Source organism: Microcaecilia unicolor, chromosome 4, assembly GCF_901765095.1.
Source record: "Microcaecilia unicolor chromosome 4, aMicUni1.1, whole genome shotgun sequence".
In the NCBI taxonomy this organism is placed as follows: domain Eukaryota; kingdom Metazoa; phylum Chordata; class Amphibia; order Gymnophiona; family Siphonopidae; genus Microcaecilia; species Microcaecilia unicolor.
In genome coordinates, this window is record NC_044034.1 from 169461486 (window position 1) to 169484054 (window position 22569).

At 43.0% G+C, this 22569-nt stretch overlaps 1 protein-coding gene across 1 annotated transcript in view; it reads right to left on the minus strand.

The window, feature by feature from the left end:
* The window catches only part of MTCH2 (mitochondrial carrier 2), a 107424-nt gene that overhangs the window by 2254 nt on the left and 82601 nt on the right, over nucleotides 1-22569 (minus strand). The window contains exons 7-12 of the mRNA XM_030200943.1: nucleotides 21558-21609; nucleotides 11104-11163; nucleotides 8167-8260; nucleotides 7982-8029; nucleotides 1750-1817; nucleotides 1122-1197 (exon numbers count right to left, since the gene is read on the minus strand). Of these exons, the coding sequence (XP_030056803.1) occupies nucleotides 1122-1197; nucleotides 1750-1817; nucleotides 7982-8029; nucleotides 8167-8260; nucleotides 11104-11163; nucleotides 21558-21609 (398 nt within the window). The remainder of the gene's footprint in view (nucleotides 1-1121; nucleotides 1198-1749; nucleotides 1818-7981; nucleotides 8030-8166; nucleotides 8261-11103; nucleotides 11164-21557; nucleotides 21610-22569) is intronic.

Here is a 22569-nt window from a genome sequence, read left to right on the forward strand (position 1 = left end):
TTAAAGTAAAATTAGTAATTAAAAGGTTGAATCAATCAGTGATAAACAGAAGGCATACCACCACCATACCATTCCTGGATCTAGTCTCCTTAGCCATGCCACTCAATCAATATGCTCTTGGCCTTACTGTGCCACTGCTAATACTACTCAACCTTATGTGTCTTTACCATCTCCAGCCATACCCTTTACATGCAAGCACACCACTGCTCTACAGCTGGGGTTCTTAACCCAGTCCTTAGGTCATACCCAGTCACTCAGGTTTTCAGGACATCCATAATGAATATGCATGAGATAAATTTGCATGCAGTACCTCCATACTATGAAAGTCTCTCTCATGTTTATTCATTGTGGATATCCTGAAAATTTGGCACCTAGGTGTTTTCTGAGGGACTGGGTTGAAAACTCCACTCTACATATACAACTGCATGACCTGCAGTAGCAAAAGGGCACATGCTTTACCTTTAATGCCTCCTGTGAGAGAGAAGGTTTGGGCTAATGTACACGGTGTCTGGAAAAAATGGACCCCCCCCCCCCCCAACATTTTTCCAAATGACCCCAAAATATCCTACTGCAGCAAAAACTTGGTCTGAAATTCAAGACTTCCCCTTCCCCTCCCAAGTACTTTATTTTTCAACAGGATGGAGCTCAAGTGCATCGAGCTTGCACAAACAGTTGAGCTCTTAATTAATGAAACCCCAGAATTCAATGAACCAACAGCTCAATGGTATTGAAGACTTCATGAATGTGTCAAGATTGAAAGAGGACACTTTGAACACAAATTATAAAAACTATGAAAATACATTAGTATAATGTTTTTTTTCCTAAGGTCATACTAAATGTTTAAACAGTTGCAAAATATTTTGAAACTATCTAAGGGGTCCCATTTTTTTCTGGACAACATGTACATCAGAGTATAAATGTTATTTGGTAATTTGAATTGCTGATTTTTTTTATGATGTTGTCATTTTACTGTTGTAACCTGGCTTGAGTCCTCAGAAAAAAAGCAGGAATATAAATATGAAATGAAACAAACCTTCTTCCACAAAGCCACTGGCAAACAACAAAGTCATGAAGGGGACATTAGAGGTAATTTGGCAAAAGAGCAGTTAGGACTAAAATACCTCTCTGCTAAGTTGTTTCCAGCAGTCCATCCAGGAGCAGTACAGAGGAGCATAAGGAGGAAGGCCTCCAACCAGCCTGAAAACGATGGAGAAAAGAGCAGACATGGGAAAGGACCTTGGTTACTATAAACCAGAAACAATAGCCTTGAAAAGGAAACAGTAAACAAAGATGGAGTAATTATTTGTAATGCTGTTTTATGTAAATTTGACTAAACAATAAGTCAGAAAAGACAAGGGTGGAAAATGGCAAGACAAAGACAGGCTGACAAGTCTATGCAAAGGGAAATGCAATACAAATGACCCTTTCTTGGACAAAGTAAAGGTATCTGCTTAATATTAGGGGGGTACTCAATCACCACAAATTTCAGTGGTATTCACTTCCAGTTCTCGAGGCTGCAAATGTATCAGGATTTTAGGATCCCTAATGAATAAACCTAACATTCTTTGGGCTCTGAGTGCTGTACTGTTTTGTAATCTTGAGGTCCTCAGATACGGTCACTCCAAAGATCTCTCTTCAGTGCACACCATTGTGTACTGCTCTCCTGGATTTCTATACCTCCAAAACACAACTGCTACTCCTCATAGAATTGAATATGTAGACAAAGCTGAGAAACTATAATTGACTCACCCACAGTGGTTGACAGCCATCAGATTTGAAACAAGAACAAAAGGGTAAGTCAGCATACTGGCAAAGAACTACGAGAAAAAAAAATAGTAAGCACTTATTAGATGCAGCAGCATGTAACATCCATCACCAGCTCTTCACAGCAACTCACCAATAAAGAATCAAACCCGTTCTCCCACAAATATACACATCTTGCCAACAATATGATAAAGTCTAAGAGAAATCTTGCACATTCTCCACAAATCATTGCTTCCTGTGGCCATCTCCTGTGCTGAAACTCCAAACAGAAACTGGACCACCTTTTTGCTGCAATACTTTTTCAGCTGGACTTATAATTATTCTGTTGTGAAGGTCTCTTGCTGTAGTAACTCACACTTACTCCTGGATTTACAAAATCCTCTTACCTCATTGCCGGTTTCAGAACATAACTAATTTTCACAGAACATGTGGATTTAAATGGCACATCCTACTTGCTGATCTTTGGTGATTTGACATTTACTTGGACATCCCAAAACTGTGATATTTAGACCTTTAGAATTTGAATGCATGAACCACTATGGCTTCTATTTTTGATTCTTGATGGGATTGAATTGCTTTGACTAAATTATTTATGAACACAGTGTCTATCTGTGTTTCTTGAAAATGTGATGTATAAACATATCAACAGATCATAATCCTAATCTTCTCACGGGGCCTTTTTGATAAGCTGCGATAGAATGAATTTAAGTATATAAATGAGTTCATTCACAGGTTGGCACTGGGACTGTGCACTGCAATGGCCAGGAGACGTGTGTGTGTTCCTGGCCATGATAACTAAAGATTGTGGATTCAGGCTGTAATCTTTAAAAGGGACAAGTATCTCCAAGTTCACTCCCATGTGCCTGAATTTCCAAAAGGCTGGAATTTGTTCATCTAACACAACCATTTTGCTGGACTTTTTCAAAATACTGTTATTCTTATAAAGTAAATTGTGGCAACCTTACTTTTGGTTCTGACATATAGTTTGAACTCACAATTCTTTACAAAACTTTTTCCAGAAAATTAATGAACTGATCGTGCAATGATTATACTGATGCCCCTTTTTATTGTTTGTGTAATTATATACATGTTGCTTTTCACTTTTACTATCTTTAAGAGATTTACCTTAGAAGTCCAAAAGTGGTCATAACACTGCTACTCTCATTTTTTTATGCATGTAATTTTTATATATGTATTTATTAATATAGCTGTTTTGTTCCTAATTATAATAATATCTCTTTTCGTGGTAAATCATCATTCTTCTGGCAAACACTCTTTGTGTATACATTGTGTATGCAGTTTTTCCACAACTTCAGTAAACGTATATATATTTTTTATATATATGCAAAATATATACATCTAGACTTCTTTTGAGTTATATATATTTTCTTATTTCACGCATGATTTTATAGGTTTTATATGAGTACAATTTGATTTATTTGAATACATTATGGATATCATAGAAGAATATATATATATATATATATATATATATATATATACTGTTTATTATTTACATGTACACAGTCAGTAAATTTGAAGTCCATATATTTGTAATTATTTTATGTTTATAATATATATGTTGTTGGAAATTGATATTTTTATGCACATTTTTATGTTGTTTTCATATTTGTTTTTAAATATTTTTATTTATTATTTTAGACTCCTGAGGCAGGCCTGTGGCCGAAACATAGTTTCTGTGTCGAGTCATTGAATAAAGTGGTACTTAGAAGTCTTGTATCCCGTCTCCCTGGAGTCACTGGTCCACTTCCCACTCTCTCTACACTGTTGTTTTTACTTGGGAGTTAGTGTCCATCCACTCGGGTGGATTACCTTCTCCTATACTGTAAGGAGACATGCTGTTCTAGGCACCTTTTTGGTGCCGCCACTGCTCCAATGCTGTATGAGCACAATTACTATAAAATACTAATTTTAATTGATTGAACTTTTATGGATATGTTTTGGTGGGGATTTATTACAGTGTAATAATTTGCTTTTTCTCTCCTAATTACTGATATTGCCCATTTTTTTGTGGTGAATTTGCTTTGACTAAAAAAGTTCCCTTTCACGCACATTGGTAAGAATAACTCAAATTATAACTACACGATGCTAGGTTCCACATTGGGAAAAGGATCTAGGTGTCATTGTGGACAATATGTTGAAATCTTCTGCTCAGTGTGTGGTGGTAGTTAAACAAGAAAACCGAATGGTTAAGGAAGGAACAGAGAATAAAACAAAGAATATTATAACGCCTATGTATTACTCCATGGTGCAACTGCACCTTGAGTATTGTGTGCAATTCTGATTGCCAAGCCTCAAAAAAACGTTGGGCTGGCCTTCCCGCATTAAGTCCCGCCCTCCTCTGAGGTAATAGGCTCTTCCCGCATTAAGTCCCGTCCTCCTCTGAGGTAATAGGCTATTACCTCAGAGGAGGGAGGGACTTAATGCGGGAAGAGCCTATTACCTCAGAGGAGGGCGGGACAGTGCGGGAAGGCCGGCCCGACGATGTGCAGGAGATTTTTACTAGCAGGGCAGACGCGAGGTGCTGCCTGCTACTCGGCGCTTCTCAATTTTTTTTAAAAGTTAGTGGGTGCAGCAGGAGAACAGAGTTGGTAGGTGGGTCGGGGGGACTCAGATGGGAGAAGGGTGTGGGATGGGGGTTCTCAGTTGGGGGGAGGGGGTAAGGGGGACTCAGATGGGAGAAGGGTGTGGGATGGGGGTTCTCAGTTGGGGGGAGGGGTAAGGGGGACTCAGATGGGAGAAGGGTGTGGGATGGGGGTTCTCAGTTGGGGTAAGGGGGACTCAGATGAGAGAAGGGTGTGGGATGGGGGTTCTCAGTAGGGGGGTAAGGGGGACTCAGATGGGAGAAGGGTGTGGGATGGGGGTTCTCAGTTGGGGGGGTAAGGGGGACTCAGATGGGAGAAGGGAGTGGGATGGGGGTTCTCAGATGGGGGAGGGGTAAGGGGGACTCAGATGGGAGAAGGTTGCAGGGTGGGGGTTCTCAGATGGGGGTAGGGGGTAAGGGGGACTCAGATGGGAGAAGGCTGTGGGATGGGGGTTCTCAGATGGGAGAAGGGGGCTGGAACTGGGGTTTGAGAAGGGGCCATATGGGAAATGGGGGCCATGCATGGGGCTGGTGGGAAAATGGGGCATGCGTGGGTCAGGTGGGAGAATGGTTCTGGGGCTGAAAAGGGGGGCTCTAATACAAGGCATGTGGATGAAGGGGGCTGGAACTGGGGGCTGAAAAGGAGGGTAGGTGGGATAAGGGGGCTAGTACTGGGACTGGAGGCTGAAAAGGGGCAGGGGCTGAAACTGTGGGTACTGGGGGCTGAAAAGGAGATAGGGAGAAGTGGCTGGGGCTGAAGCTTGGGACTGGTGAGAGAAAAGGGCTGGGGCTGAAACAGGGGACTGGTGGGAAAGTGGGGCTGGAACTGGGGGCTGAAAAAAAGGGGCAGAGAGAGGGGCAGATCCTGGATGGAAGGGGGAGCGAGAGGGAGGGCAAATGGTGGACTGAAGGGGCAGAGAGAAAGGGCAGACAGTGGATGGAAGGGATAGAAAGGGCAGACAGTGAATGGAAGGGGCAGAGATAGAGGGCAGATGTGCACGAAAGGGGCAGGGAGAGAGGGCAGACATTGGATGGAGGGGACAGCAGAGAGGGCAGACACTGGATGGCAGAGAGAGAGCGAAGACAGATGCTGGATTGAAGGAAGACAGTGAAAAGAAGACGAGGAAAGCAGAAACCAGAGACGACAAACTGTAAATAAAATATATATTTTTATTTTTTTGCTTTAGGATATAGTATTGTAGCTGTGTTAATAAATGTTTATAATAGAACATGTAAATAAGGTAATCTTTTTATTGGACTAATTTTAATACATTTTGACAAACTTTCGGAGAACAAAGCCCCCTTCCTCAGGTCAGGAAAGGATACTGTAACAGCTCTATACTGTATTGACCTGAGGACGGAGGTTTTGGCCTCTGAAAGCTAAATGTATTAGTCCAATAAAATGGTATTAATTTATTTTCTACTAGTAAAAAAGCCCCGTTTCTGATGCAAATGAAATGGGGGCTAGCAAGGTTTTCTTCTGTGTGCATGTGGGAGTGTGTGTGTCCCTCCCTCTGCCCTCTCTCCCTTTCCCTGTGCTGTCTGTCCCCTCCCCCCTCGGAGTCCAGTCCTTCAGTGTTAAGTTTCTTGCTGTGCTGTGTTTGTGTTACAGAGATAGTGAGGGCTTCTGCCCTCTCTCCCCTCCCCCCTCTGAGTCCTTCACTGTTACAGAGAGAGCGATTTGATTTTGTGCTTTGCTGTATTTTCCTTCACTGTTTGTGTTACAGAGAGAGCGAGGGCGGGGCAGACACTCATGGGGAAACCGGATATATCTCTCCCTTCACACTTCCGGCTGGAGGCTTCATTTAGAACGTTGGTGGTGCCTTTTATATATAGAGATATTTGTTTTATTTCTATTTGTTAATTTGTAAAGTGGTGATTGGTATTTGTTAGTTTTTTTTCAAATTTACATCTGTTGTCTTTATATTTTGCACAGTATTAGGGGACATTTTCTGTTTCTGTGGTGTTGTATTGTATGCAGAATCTGACATCTTGGGGGTTCAGTTTAATTTTTGTCTAACTAGAAAGTTTAAATATTACTACTTATTCTATAGTGGATTAGGGTGTATCTGTGTTTGTGAAAAAGACATGGTTTTCAGTTGGCATTGACTGTGCAGGATCGACAAGCCCTGGAGCTAGGGGCCTTGGAGCTCGGAGGGAGGGGTGGCCGGCTCTGGAGCTAGGGTGGGGCGGGGCTAGGGTGGGGCCCCGTCAACTTGGTCTGCATAGGGCCCCACACTTGCTAAGGCCGGCCCTGCCTCTGGGAGGCTGGAGGAATTCGACAAAAAGGGAAATGATTGGGTCAAGCAAAGATAGAGCAGTTGTGCTGGGACTGTGGACAAATGTTGGTTGTAACCTGGTTGTGAGGGGATGGGGAACAGTTATATGCTTTTTATGTTGGCCCTTAATCATATTTACTCTGCTTAGGATTTGTTGCAACTAAAGCTGCAGCCAAGTTTAACCCAATAGATCTGACTTTGGCATATTTACTTGGTGTTTTAAGGAAGCACTTTGGGAGTGAGTGGTGGGTGCGGGAGAATGCGGGGCTGGAGCTGTCCTGAGTGCACCAGTTAGTACAAGGACCAGGGGTCATGTCATGAAGTTACATAGCACTACTTTTAAAACAATAGTTTTTCACAACACATAGTTAAGCTCTGGAACTCATTGGTCGAGGATGTGGTAAAAGCAGTTAACATAGCTGGATTTAAAAAAGGTTTGGATAAGCTCCTAGAGGTAAAGTCTATGTTATTAAGGTAGACACTGGAAAACCACTGCTTATCCCTGAGGTTAAGTAGCATGAACTTCTTGGGATTCTGCCAGGTATCCGTGACCTGAACTGGGCACTGTTGGAAAGAAGGCTAGAGGGACCTTTGGTCTGACCCTATATAGCAATTCTTATGTTATGCTTTAAGGAATGACACGTCATCTCACAAGCAGATTTTAATTTTCAAGACTTATTGACACTATGCAAAAGTACTGAATGTGAGTGGGGCTGGGGAAGCACCCCATAGAGGAGTGGAATGCCTGATGGTTAGAATAGCAGACTGAGAACCAGGAAAACCAGGGTTCAAATCTCACTGCCACTCCTTGAGATCTTGGTAAAGTCACTTAACCCTCTATTGCCTCAGGTACAAACTTAGATTATAAGTCCTCTGGGGACAGGGAAATACCTTAAAGTACCACTACCTGAGTATAACTTGCCTTGAGCAACTACTGAAAAGGTGTGAGCTAAATCACAAATTAATTTTGAACATTAAATGAGTTCTTAATGATTTTGCCTGTTTAACAATCAACTAATTCTGAAAAGAATTTGCTAGTTTTGCTGCAAAGAACGTTAATGTCCTTTCACAGTGTGTCTGAAACACTTCTCTGGCTACCTTTGGCTGTCAGCTCTTCTAGATCGCTGGTGCTAGGCTGGTTGTGCAACCTCTCCTAGTAGCCTCCAGGCTGATTTTGCTGGGCCAGTGACTCCTTTTTGGCTGGGGAAAGTGGCTTCTGAATCACATTTCCTAACCTGCTATCATCATAGAAACAATCCTTAGTTACTGGAACACTCAACATGTTTTTGATAACACTGAAAACAGACTACAAAAAACTGAGTCTGAAACTTACTCCTGTAACAGCTTGCGAGTAACCTTTCATCTCACTCATACTGGATATCTGAAAGCAGAAAACCAGAATAAATATTGTATTGGGATCAAATCCACTTAACTACACATTACACTTGGAATAGTGCTTCCAATTTTTCACTTTATTGAGCAATGATTTCTGTATTTAGGAACAGAAACATTTCCTACCCCATTATCCAGCGCATAAGTATTGATGAGGTAGGCCAACATATTACAGAGCCACAAGGAAATGACATCACCTAAGAGGCGGGGAATAAGGCCTCTGGAGAAAAAAAAAATACCAAGTTTAGGAAGAATAGGGAAAGATACTAAGGTTCAGTATAAAGCAGAAAACAAACTGGGTAAAAAGGTTATTAATCTTTTTGCTTGTACAGTTCTTTCCCTCCAAAAATTCATTTCCAGAGCTCCACTGAGAGAAAAGTATGTGTACACTATGGTGCTCGCTGTCAAAGCAAAGTTACATAGAAGCGAATTTACAAAGCACATAGACTTACAAAGTAACACTGCAACCTGTGTAACTTTGTAAGTCTATGTGCTTTGAAAATGAGCCTTTAAATGTACCATAGGTCTATACTACTACTACTACTACTACTACTACTTAGCATTTCTATAGCACTGCCAGGGTTACGCAGCGCTGTACAAGTTTAAACATGGGGAAGGACGGTCTATCAGGAAAATGTTAAATATATGGACTGGGGAAAAGTACCACTGTCTGGCAGTTACACCTTAGATAAAGGCATTGATGGGGATAACCTGGATAGAGTGGCAGTTACAACCCTAACCACCTTACTGGTCAGACTAGATAATAAATGATGCAGATAAAGACCAGAATATCCTATGTTATGTCCCTTTTATAGAACTATACAACTGCTGTGATGGCCTTTAAATTAATCCAATCTCCCTCATTTTGTCAATGAATCCCAGCTTGCCACAGTCGGCAAGTTGCAAGATAACCCTATTATTATTATGATTATTAGTTTGTACGTGGTGTTTGTTTACTTTCATCAGGATCTTAAATGATATTTTATTGCAGTTGAGTTAGTGTTACACCAGTCATCTAAGATCCGTTGGTTCTTCCCAAAGGTATGCCAGCTGGGATGATCTAATCTAAAATGGCTCCTAATTTGATGGGTGAGAGAACACGCTCTTATCTGCTGAGAAAGGTACCTAGAATCCTTGTTTTCCTCCATCATTTACTTGCTGCCTTATTACAAACATTTTTATTAGATTCTTTCATGTTAGTATATGCTAAAACAAAATAGTGCACACTCAAAGAAAATGAAAACAAACACTAAAAGAAAAAAAATTAACAAAAATATCTCCAGCATACCCTACTTTCTAATATGCAAAGTCCCCTTGCTGCAGGCATTTAGTAACTGACATTTCTTTTGATTACTGATAAGCTACTGATTTTTGAAAAGTTTCTAAGTCACCAGTGAAGACAAGTTCCTGTAGGCCTCAGAAATTACTATTTATATGATTTTCTGGTGCACTTCAAGCCACATGGCAGCTTCCCAAGTACCACTTGACTGTAACTGTTCTGCAAACCCTAGAAATAAAGAGAAGCTGAAGAAGCAGCTTAGTGCTTAGAGAAGTGTGCTCAGAGCCAGATAAATCAGGGTTCAAACCCCACTGCTACTCCTTGTGGCCTTGGGCAAGTCACTTCACCCTCCATTGCCTCAGGTATGAATTTAAGCTGTAAGGCTTTTGGAAGACAGATAAATAGCATTTCTACCTGATTCATAACTTGCCTTGAGCTGGGATTTGAAAAGGCAAGAAATTAAGTATAAAATTCAAATTCAGGACAAACCAAGCTCTGCCAGAAAAGGACCACAAGCTCTATGAGCTGTTTCCTTTCTTAGAGCTTAGTGCTCCCAGTGTCTTACTACTATAATTTATTCCTCTTAAGTGTTGCTATTCTCTAACTCTTCAAGGATCTCTGCCCTGTGCTTCTCTAACCCCTCCTGCCAAAGGGAAAGGAGCAAAACCTGGGAGAAATTTCCCGACCTCACAAAATCCCGTAAGCAGGAAGGCACAAAAAGGGAAATAAAGTCTCTCACGCCGCAATAAAAGACAGGTTGAGCAGTGTTCCAGCTAAGTTGAGCGTGTGTGCACACACATGGATCAGAAAGGGAGTGCGCACAAACCTAACAACTGCATGCACTAAATTTTTGCTGGCTTTCTTTATTGTGAACATAGGCTACACCGCACACATCGAACCGAGGCCGAAAATGTACGCACAAAATGATTTTCATGTGCACATGGGCCAGCAAAAATGAGAGAACACTGCTGTGGAGAAAAAGAAACTGAGGGTCTTGCTTGACTTGAGCTAGCGGGAAGGCATTCACACATGCATAGTGCGGGCCTGCCAAAGGCTTTGTTTTTGCAATGAATGCTGGGCAGCATGCGCACCAGGGCTCTGTTGGGAACATCACCCACATGTGATAAACTAAGTTCTGCTGGTCTTTGGAGAACTAAGAACATTCATATACCCTACATATCTACAGCTCGTACTTCCCTTTCACAGTTAAGTCCTAGGTAAAGCAGAGTTGTAAGTTTATCTCTGGTTCTCACCCAGTTCCTATAATTGAGGTCTCCCTATTGTGTTCACTCACCATCTTGAATTGTCTCAGTCAATGTTTCAACACTATCACTCAGCTTCTCCACCCTCCCTCCCCCCACCCCTCCCACAACATCCTTTCTCAGCATAAGCTTTACATCTGGTTTGCTACTATTCACATTGACATTTTTAAACTAGGTATAATTTCCCATCTTAACTAGCTATGCATGGGATTCATGTTTCAATGTTCCAGCAACGCCTGAAGGCTACCGATTCCATTACCTTAATTAAACAGTTGCTCTTCTGGTATTCACCTGCATGCACTTTTAGGTTTAATTCCCTTACATTTTGTTTACTCACTTCTCTCTGCTGTTGGGCTACTTTCTATAGGTTTTGCCCATCTGAGGCTTTATACTGCTATCCATCTTCCTTACAGCTATACAAATTACTAAAATTCCTCCTCTCCTACACCGACTCTCTTTCTAAAACTATCTAATTTCAAAAGGTTTAAGTTATAATGAAAAGCCACAATATGTAAAACTTACGCAAAAAATCCACCAATTCCTTCCTCCTGGTAGATAGTTGCCATGGAATTAAATATTCCACTATGTAGATTCATTAAAATAAAAAAAGGTGAAAAAAATTAAAAGTTATCATGCTCCTATATAAAGAAATGGATTAGCAATGTTATGGTATCTCAGAAGTATTTGGACATTTTAAGGTCAATACTTGTAAGCTGTTGAGTAGGAAAGTTAACCAGACAATTTTGCTTGGTTAACTTTGTCTAGACATTAACTAACTCAGACTTTGGTAAGACCCACCCACGTCTGGTATTTTGCTTTCAGATGGAAGGGGAAAGGGTGGGTTGGGAGAGGGGTGGGTCTGTAAAATCATTGGCTGATTGTAACTTCAGTTTGGATAATTTCTATTGTACATCGTATTCTTTGTCTTTGTTGATCTTGGATTTCAATAAAGGAGAAATTAGGTCTTACCTGATCATTTTCTTTCTATTAGTCCTTCCTACTATTTCAGGACCTGTGGGATAGTTGTGTCCATCAACCATCAGGTGGAGATAGAGAACTGAAAACTTACGTAGACAAGCAGTAAGGATAAACTCAGAATAAACACAACAACCTTAAACAACTTGGTAACCTGACACTAACCAGAACAGCAAACGTGTGTGGACCGCTCTCATCTCAGGACAACTTGTAGAGACCAAGAAATATGCAGGAAGCACTATGCAAAGTGACAAGTTGTTATTTGACCCATTACTTCACACCAACTAAACATCTCAGAAATGTGGTGCGCCTAGGGTTACCATGTGGCTCCAGAAAAAGGAGGACGGATTGAGCCAGCTGGGTTTTACTTCCATTGCTTTCCATTGAAAGCAATGGAAGTAAAACCCGGCTGGCTCAATTGCTTTCTATTGAAAGCAATGGAAGTAAAACCCGGCTGGCTCAATCCGTCCTCCTTTTTCTGGAGCCATATGGTAACCTTAGGTGCGCCTGAAGACCGAAGCCCCAAAACTGGCATCCAAGCACGCTGCAATGTCCACCCTGTAGAGTTTGAAAAGGTATGCAGCATCGACCACGTCACCATCCTTTCAAATATCCTCCGGAGACACTAAGGTAATCTCCACCTCTGAAAAGCAAAGAAAGCAATCCTGGCAAGACAGAGCCTGAAACTCTGAAACCCTACATGCTGAGACAACAGCCACCAAGAACACTATCTTTAGTATCTTTCAAGGAGGTCTTCCGGAGTGGCTCAAAAGGAGGTGTCTGAAGAGCTGAAGGACTAAATTAAGATTCCACTCAAGACATGGCATATGAAAGGGAGGCCGCAAGCAGTCTGCTCCCTGCAAGAATCAAACAATATGTAGGTGAGCCACAAGAGATGCCTTCTGTAGTTGACCCCTGAAACACGCCAAAGCTGCAACTTGAACTTTTACAGTACCCAACACCAACCTTACGGAAGACCTGCCTGGAGAAATGCTAGGATGTGCGTGATCTGAGTAGAGAGGGGAGAGAGTCCATACTCAGGACACCTTGAACGTTCTCCACACTCTCGCATATGCCATGGACGTAGAGAGTTTTCCAAGCCTCAAGCAAGCTAGTAATGAACGAATCAGAATAATCTTTTCGTCCCAACCAAGCCCTTTCAATGGCACATCTCTAAAACCAAAGGGGCACACATCCTCCATGAGCACCGGATCTTGCTTCAGTAGGCCATGTATTTGCAGAATATGGAGAGGACTCCTGTCCAGCAGTCAAATCAGGTCCACATACCACGGCTTCCACGGCCAATTCGGGCTACGAGTTTTATTTGACCTCAGGACAATGTGATCCTTTTTAACATGTGGCCTACTATTGGTCAAGGATGTAAGTAATGCATCAATCCTTATCGAGGCCGAGTCTTTCCGATGGCTGAAGAACTTAGGCACTTTGGCATTCCGTTTTGTCGCCATCAAGTACAGAAATGGAGAACCCCCATTAGTCCACTATCAGCTGAAAACTCCAGCTGGATAGTTCCCATTCTCCCGGGTCCAAGAAGTGCCTGCTGAGAAAGTCCACCTCCATATTCAAGGACCCAGAGATGTGAGCTACTGACAAGGAGAAGATTGTTCTCCTCCCAACTCACGTGGGAGGCTGTCTCCACTGCCATTGGACGGCTGCAAGTTCCGCCTTGCTTGTTGAAATAAACCACTGCTGCCGCATTGTCAGAGAAAACTTGGACAGGGCCCCCCACCAGAAAGGGAGTGAAGCTGTGTAAGGCATTCCGCACTGCCCGGAGCTCCAAGCGATTTATCGACCACCGAGACTCCTGGTCCGTCCAGGTATCCTATGCCAGATGGAACTTGCAATGAGCTCCCCAACCTGACATGCTGGCATCCGTTCTCACCACCTCCCATTGTGTTATTGGAAAGGGAGCTCCAATGGTCAAATTCCTGGAAATCTGGCTCTTGACACAGTTTTTAAGTAATCTTATTTGCACCACTAATCCCATAATCTCCCAGACTCTTAAAATCTGGTGCACGACGCGTAGCTGCCTTCTCCCAGGCCGGACTTACTTTTCAGCTACACCATATGATACGATACGTAGAGGGCTTTACCCGGGTCAAGAGGCTCAAATTTACTACCGATGGGAAGGTCAAGGCTTATGCACCCTGGGGCAAATATGGGAAGAGGGGATACAAGTAGACCACACATTTGAAGAAGAAATATGGGCTAGGTCAGAGGGACCTTTTTGCATACTGGTAATTGATCGATTTTATACATCGGCGAGACAGGGAGGGAATGACATTCTCCGATCACACCACTTGAACAAGCAATGGACGGGAGTAGTGGCAGGGGATGTATTTCACGCTTCTATAAGGATTTACTGGGCCAGTTACCACCCCCCCCTAAAGTACGTTAGACAATGGGAAGAAGATCTGGGAACCCATCTCACTGATCGGGAAAGGGAAGGGATTTATAAAAACCTCCTGAAGGTCTCTATATCTAGTAGTCTAACAGAGAATGGATATAAAATGTTATACCATTGGCATCTCACTCCAGTACGTCTGAAAGCTATATATAGGACAGGATCTGATAGATGTTGGCATGGCTATGGGGGTCTGAGCACTTTTATACACATTTGGTGGTCTTGTCCCAAAGCTCAACGATATTGGGGTGAGATAGCGGGATGGGCGTCGGATGTTCTGGGAGTCCAGGTGAACCCAACTATAGCCAGCTGCCTGCTCCATTTCAGACCCAGCGAACTATGTACACATAATTGTAGGCTGTCACACCATATATTCACGGCAGGTCGCTTATTACTGGCGACAGCCTGGAAGCAGCAGGAGACCCCTACACTTCTTCAGGTCCAGCGCAAAGTAAATTTTGTGTACTTTATATCTAAGCTCACTGTCCTTCGCAGAAATAGATTAACGCGATTCCATAAGACATGGGACGCATATATTGGCTTGCTCGAGGGTTTGCCTGCTCTGCCTTGAGAGAGTTATGCCCTCTTAGAATTGAGAGCTTGTCTTACTCACAAGGTAATAGTTTTCTATTAGCTTAATACTAGACACGAGGGGGGAAGGGGGTATGGGGAAGGGGGAGGGGGAGTAGGAGTTATTTGGAACTGGCGGTGTGAGCCTCATACTGAAGAGTGACAGTATGTTATTAGCCATTTCCCTGTATAGGTTTGGGGATTGAGACAATTGTTGTTGGGGGGGGGGGGGTCTTTTAAGTTTGTTGTATTACGTTTAAACTTTCATTAAAAATAAACAAAAATAATTTCTTGTCAACACCCACCACTGCATACTCCGTCTGGCAACCTGCATCCAAGGAAGATGAAGATCATGCTTTCGTGACAACAGAGAACAGCAGCTGAGAAGAGATTCCTGTAACGGCCACATATGAGCCCTAGCCCATGGTACCACTTCCATCGCTGCTGTCACTGACCCTCAGAACCTGGATGTAGTACTAGACCCTGGGCCTGCCTTGACTGAGGAGAAGACAAATCTGTTGAACCAGCTTTGACTTCCTGTGCTCCGTAAGGAAGATCCTCTCCCATGCTATGTTGAATAGAACACCAAGATACTCCAGGGTTTGCAATACAGTTAGTCTGCTCTTCTCAAAATTGATCGTCCAACCTAACGACTGCAGAAGACAGACAACTTTGTCCATCACCACTACACTGTCCAAATAGGATGATGAATGAATGAGCCAGTCATCATGAAACGTGTGAATTGATTCCCTGGTGCCAAAGGAAGGCCGCCATCATCACCACCATAACCTTGGTAAACGTTATTGGAGTCAAGGCAAGACCGAAGGGCAAAGACCTGAACTGGAAGAGATGGCTCAAAACTGCAAAACTTCTGATGGGTATATGCAAGTACGACTCCTTGAGATCAAGGACGGTGAGAAATTTTCCCACTATAATCGAGGCTATGATTGCTCTTAGTATCTCCATGCAAAAGCGGGACACTCGAAGGCAGTGGTTTTGATCTTTGAGATTTAAGACCAGACGAAAGATGCCTTCCTTATTTGGGACCATGAAGTAGATGGAGTATCTGCCTTGTCCCTGTTCGGCCTGGGGAAATGGAACAATGACCTGGAGCGCCAGCAAGTAATCTACAGTGGCCTAAACCTCGACCACCTTGGTTCCCTTTTGACAGGAGACTGCAAGAAGAGAGGAGCAACCAGGCGGAAGAACTCTAACTTGTAACCTTCTGTAAGAATATTTGAACTTAGTTCTTCACATTCAGAGTTGCCATCTAAAGCACCATTCGACATGCAAACACTCATGCAACCATTTAAGTTTTTTTGTTTAATACCATTCATTTTCTAATTAGAGATCCTCTGTATTCATCCCATACCTTTTTGGAATTCCATCACCATTTTTTTCTCCACCACCTCCCTCGAGAGGGTATTCCAGGCATCAACCACCCTCTCTGTGGAAAAGAATTTCTTGATTTTACTCCTAAGTCTATCACCCCTCAACCTCAATACATGTCCTCTAGTTTTACCGTTTTCATTTCTCTGGAAAATACTTGTTTCTATATTAATACCTTTCAAGTATTTAAACATCTGTATCATATCTCCCCTGTCCCTCCTCTCATCTAGGGTATACATATTTAGGCCTTACAGTCTCTTATCATATATCGTTTGGCGCAAGCCCCACACAATTTTTGTTGCCTTCCTTTTGACTGCTTCAAATCTTTTTACATCCTCAGCAAAATATGGCCTCCAAAACTGAACACAATACTCCAATTTGGACCTCACCAACGACTTGTACAGGGTTATCAACACCTCCTTTCTACTGCTGGCTACACCTCTCTCTATACAGCCTAGCATTCTTTTGGCTACGGCCACTGCCTTGTCACATTGTTTCATCACCTTCAGATCCTCAGATACTATCACCCCAAGGTCTCTCTCCTGAGCTATGCATATCAGCCTCTCACCTCCTAGCACATACGGCTGGCTGCCTTAGATTTTATACTCCCTAAGTGCATCACTTTGCACTTCTTTGCACTGAATTTTAATTGCCAAACATTAGACCATTCTTCTAACTTTTGCAGATCCTTTTTCATGTTTTCCACTCCCTCTGGGGTGTCCACTCTGTTACAAATCTTGGTATCTTCTGTAAAAAGGCAAACCTTAGCTTCTAACCCTTCGGCAATGTCACTCACAAATATATTGAACAGAATTGGCCCCAGCACCGATCCTTAAGGCACTCCACTATTCACCTTTCCTTTGTCTGAGTGAATTTCATTAAACCACCACTCCTCTGGTATCTGTCTGTTGCTTGAAGGCCCAAAGAGGCCACTTCAAAGGCTTGTTTCCGTGGGCCTTCTACCTTCCTATCCTATAGATCTTTTAGGGCAATGCCCCCTTCCATCGGTAAGGTGGTCTTCTTAGTCACCGCTGTAACCAGGGAGCCCATCCTAGGAAGCTGCAATTTATCTTTCTTCTCCTCAGGAACAAATCGGTAGAGGCAAGCCATGGCTCTTCCCACTCTCAACCCCATGTCTGGTGATACCCATTCTGCTGTAATCAGGTCTTGAATGCCTGGATGCATTGGGAAGGCCTTAGAAGGACATCTAAGACCACTCATGATGACGAAGAGGGAACTCCTGACACTGAAGCAGAAGGCTCCTCAAAGGAAATCACTGCCAATGCTTCAGAAATAAGAATACTGAGCTTTTCTTTATGAAACAACCTCACTACTATCAGATCATCCTCGTCCTCAGGAGTAGCTCTCCCTCATCTAATGGCTCCTTCAAGTATGGTTCCTCTGACTAGACTGAGGCCACATTAGATAAGGAGGGAAAAGCAGTACATCAGGAGTGAACAGGTGAAGCTAAGTGAGATCGCTTATGACCCGGAGGGCAGCGGGATGAGAAACTGAAGCATCTTGCAGCAATTCTGACTGTTTCAATAAATAGGTGTGATGCAAGACCAATATAGACTCTGGAAAAAACAAAGATCCCGATGCAGCTGAATGCTCTGTTTGGCCCTGAGTTTGTAAAAAAGGTGGCTGCGCTGTGTGTGTGATCAAACAGAAGCTGTTCCTTTCTGCCAGTCGGTCCCAAGATTCCAAGTTTATTTATACTTGATATACTGCCTTAGGGAATTCCAACAAAGCGGTTTACAGACACAAATTAATAAGAAGGGTAGAAAAGAACTACAATTTAAATACAAAGTCAAGAGGGTCTATATGTGTCTTGATTAAAGAAAATGCATTCAAAGTATTGAGTAGATGGCATTACATACCAGACAGAATAAGGGCTATGTTCCCTGGAGCCACAGATCTGTGTTGGAGGTGTGGTTTGGACATTGGCACCTCTTTCCATGTTTGGTGGGCATGTGGGCAGCTCCAGGGGTTTTGGCAGGGAATTACACAAAGCATGTCCTCAACTCTTGATGTACTGTTCCCTTGTGATCCTAAATGGTGTTTGCTTGGTTGGGGTAATCGTAGAGGCCTGAAGTGGCAGTGTTGTCTCAAACATCTATGCTTAGCCATGGCAAAGACTGTTATAACTGCTCACTGGAAACAGGACAGAGGACCATCAGGCTATTGAAATTAAAACTGCTGGGAGAACTGGAGAAATTAACTGATCATCGATTGGGGTGCTCTGGCTCCACTGCTGAAGAATGGGTATATTTGGATCAGTTGCTGAAAGACATTTAAGCGGGTTTGGGGGAAGGGGGGTGGATCGAGGGTTAGCTGTGTTTTGGGAGAGATGCTCTGGACTTTTACTTGAATGGGGTAATGTACTTCGAAGGAACCACAGAGTGCTCAGAGCTTGATCCTTCAGCGCAGGGGGGTATGGGGGGGGGGGGGGGGGAAGGCCTGGGGGTGTTCAGTATTGTATTTGGTAGTTCATTTTCTGTTTAATGCCTGTTTATTGTGGTATATTATACAGAGTTTGCAATGTTTAAGCCTTTAATAAAAACTTAATGTTAAAAAAATAAAAAGTTAAGAGGGAAAGTAGAACAGAGTGCTAGAGAAGGGGGAGGGTATTAGTCCAGAGGAGTAGCAAAGACAGATGCTATCACTGCACCCCAATTAACTCAGTGGCCATTGTTTCTGCGGCTAGGAGCAAAGGCTGCGGTAAACAGATGTACTTTGAATTGGACTTTAAAAGTTGATAAGAGTGGTTTGGTGCAGAGTGATGGGGGGGCGGGGAGGGCAAACCAGAGTGTGGGGCCCATTACACTGAATGTCCTGGTACATATTGAGGAAAGGTGGATTGCATGTAATGAGGGAATCTGGAGTAGGTGGTTCTGCGAGAAGTGAAGAGGTTAGGAGGGCTAATAAGGAACTAAGTACGGATAAGTAGGTTGATCAGACTGGAGAGTTTTGTAGACAAGAAGTATTTTATACTGGATTCAGAAGACGACCAGTAGCCAAACCTCATCTTGTAGGAGTGGGATAACATGATCAGACTGCTTTGCCTTGGAGAGGAGGCGAATGGCAGCATTTTGAACTAATTGCAGGTATTGAATGTCTTTCTTATGGATGCCTTGTAGCAAGGCACTGCAGTAGTTGAGGCCAGAGAGTACCAAAGAATGGATGAGGACCTGAAGGGTGGAAGTGGTAAACAGATGATGGACCGTATAAAGCATTTTGTTTGTAAAAGCAAGAGCATATGATTTGGGAGATGTAAGGTCAAAAAGACAGGGTCTCGTCTAAAATAACACCCAGGACTCTGACCGAGGATATTAGAGAAAGGAGGTGGGCCACTATACTCACAGGGTGGACGGGACATGTTGGCGAGTAAAAATGATACCACTACACATTGCAATTCAAGGTGAGTTTATGGAAGTGTAGCCAGTAGGCAACTGAGTCAAGTTTTTTGTTGAGTGAATGGATGGAGGAGCTGTTAGTCAGATCTACAGGTATGAGGATTTGAATATCATATGCACACACAAAGATATGTAAACCAAGAGATTCTGCAAAGGATAGGAGGGGGAACAATGAAGACATTGAATAGCATTGAGGCTAGGACCGAGCCTTGAGGAACACCACATGGAGAGGGAAAGGTAAGCAAGGTGCAGCCTTGATATTGGACAAAATGGCACCTGTGATCTCCTGCATCAAACTGCACACCAGCCCTGCCGGACAGCCTGAAGTCCCAGGCATACTTGGATACAGCGCCAAATCTGAAGAAGTGTTGCTGCTGCCCATTTACTACTACTACTACTACTATTTAGCATTTCTATAGCGCTACAAGGCGTACGCAGCGCTGCACAAACATAGAAGAAAGACACACATCCTGCAGCATTCCTGGCTTGCATGCACTGTAATGCCCCAACACTGGCTGGTGAGTCCCACAGCAGGAAACCAGGCTTAACTGCCTCTGTGGGAGTTGCCATTCACCAGTCTGTCACCAGCCTATCACAACGCAGTACCGAGCGGTGAGTCATGTTCCCTCTCCTGCACCAAGTAGAACGTGCACATCTCCAAGAGGTTCTGATCAAACTTTAGTCGGAGTTACCACTGCCGGCTGCTCCCCCCAAGTTCGCAATCTCCACAACTCTTACCCCAGATGAGAAAGAATCAGGACTGATACTCTGACCCATGCTCTCCAGTAAACATCTTTCCTTCTCCTCTCTCTTTTTTTTTTTTTAAAGGTCATTGTACTGGAAAAGGACAGCTCCACAGGAAACAGGAAGAGGTGAAGGGAGGGAAGAAGTAAATTCGCAGGGCACCAGACACAGGGATCTGAAGACCTCCAAATATGACTCTGCAGACTCAAGCCACCTGCAAAACTAACTGGACCATGAGGAAATCATTCAGAAACAGAGGCTGAAAAGTGTGTCCATCCAACTGCTGGAGATAGAAAATACTGAAGAGCTGTACTGGATGCCAAGAGAGATATGTCTCAGCTCAGTGTTCAGTTCTCTATATCCACCTGCTGGTTGATTGACACAACTATCCCCACAGGTTCTGGAATAACGGGAAGCTACGTAATGGAAACTGTCTTCCTGTGGTACAACCAAAGAAGTTTATCAGTGGTGAACTAAGGGTGGGGCAGTGGGTGCAGTCTGCCTCTGGTGCAGGTAGTAAGGGAGTGCATCGAGCAGTTGCAGTGCTGCAGTCTACAATATGTGTGGCTGTCAGTTCTGCCAGTCCCCTGCCTCTTCTGATGCCAACTTCCTGCTCCAGGGCAGGGAACTGGCAGAGCAGGCAGCAGCATGCATGTAGACCGTGGTTCTGTGACTGCTAGATGCATACCTCCTTCCCCCAAATGCTTGAAAGAGGGGGGGGGGGGGGGGCGATGCACCTGGAGAAGGGGGGAACTCCACCCCACATGGCAACCAAGCAAGGTATGCCACTGCGGTTTATATTTATTATATATAGGTACTCTCTGTTAAAACAATGGTATTTGAATCAATGCAGGAATACATTTTCTTTGAAATGGCTTTAGGTGTATGGAAACTATCATAGTTTTAATTCCTAATTTACCAACTAGTCCAATGCCCTACTGAAAAGTAACTGCAACTTCAGAATGTCATTATCAAAATATCATTGTCACAGCCAGGGGAATTTTAGAGCCACTTACACATCAATTCAGTCCACATCCTAGTAAGGGCTGTGAACATGTTAAATAGCTTACTTCTTGATAACCTGCCTTCTCTCTCAAACTTCCTCCACGTTTTTTTGGCATCATAACACTAGAGCTACTCACCTTGAGCCCCAAAAAAGTAGAAGGAAACAGAAAGATGGATACACGTTGAGCTTGCCCAGTACTCACCAATATCTAATCTCAGGAATTTCATTCATGCAAACATGCGCACATCTCAGAATAAATTTATTGGTATCACTTGTACTGATTGTTCAGAGAAAGCACACAATTTGGTTCACATACACAGATCATCTGTCAGCCACTCATGGGATTTGGAATCCAGGTAATAAATTGTACAGACTTGCAAACAAACACATGGAGAATACTGCCTACCAGTCAGCCCCTCCTCACACAGCTAACTGCACAGATCTCAATGCTTACCAATATTTGGTCTCCCGTCCAATGAACTGCACCATAATTCTGAGTGTAATCACTGTGAGGGACGAGAAAGCACAAATACTGAATACCTCATCAGAAATGAATTCAGAATGTATCTATTGTGGATAATCCAGGTCATTCACACTGAATGACACCAGCATTACCAACTCATGAAAATCTTTTTCTCTGTCACATTTTCACAGACAGCCCATTTTTTTTTCTTTTTAATGAATACATGTTTTACTTTTATGATCATGAGGGCAACTTTATAGTAGGGTATCCTGGGTAAACACCTACCTAGACACTATTTTATGAAGACATGTAGGATCAGGGTGATTAGCAGTTGGTTGTATCACAGTTCAAGGGTATTGCCTGACCTTAAATTTGCCTCGTTGAATGATTGTCTCTGTCCTATTCCTTTTGATGTATCTTTCTAATATTATACTTTTGTAATTGTTATCATCTTGACTTGCTTGTTCAGTTTAGGTGGCATATCAAATATTCAATAAACAAACTATAAAGAAGTTGTCTTTATAAAGTACCAGTGTATGTGGAAGAGAATATGCCTTGAATGCAGGCCTAATCACCTACACCTAACTCAGGAGCTGGTGTAAATGAAGGCACACACTTTATGCACATATCCATGTAGATTAAGGTATTTCATACCTTGAATATATGTGCTAACTCTGCTTGTGGTCTGCCCAAATTCTACCCTATACATACCCACTGGCAACGTATGCACCATCATTTCATGGTGCGTATTTTACACCAGTCAGTATTTTAAACAAGTCATTTACACGTGTGTATGTGGCCACATATGAGTGGAAATCACTTTATACATAGAGAGGGTAATACAGCATACATAGAAAGTATACAAACAAAAAAAGCAACACTGGGCCTTCAAGACTGGGCAACAGAAGGTCTTTATTGATAGGTGACCCGACACGGGCCGTGTTTCGGCGTAACCTGCCTCAGGGGTCTCAGTAGTAGAAAAAGATGGTATTCACCGCAATTT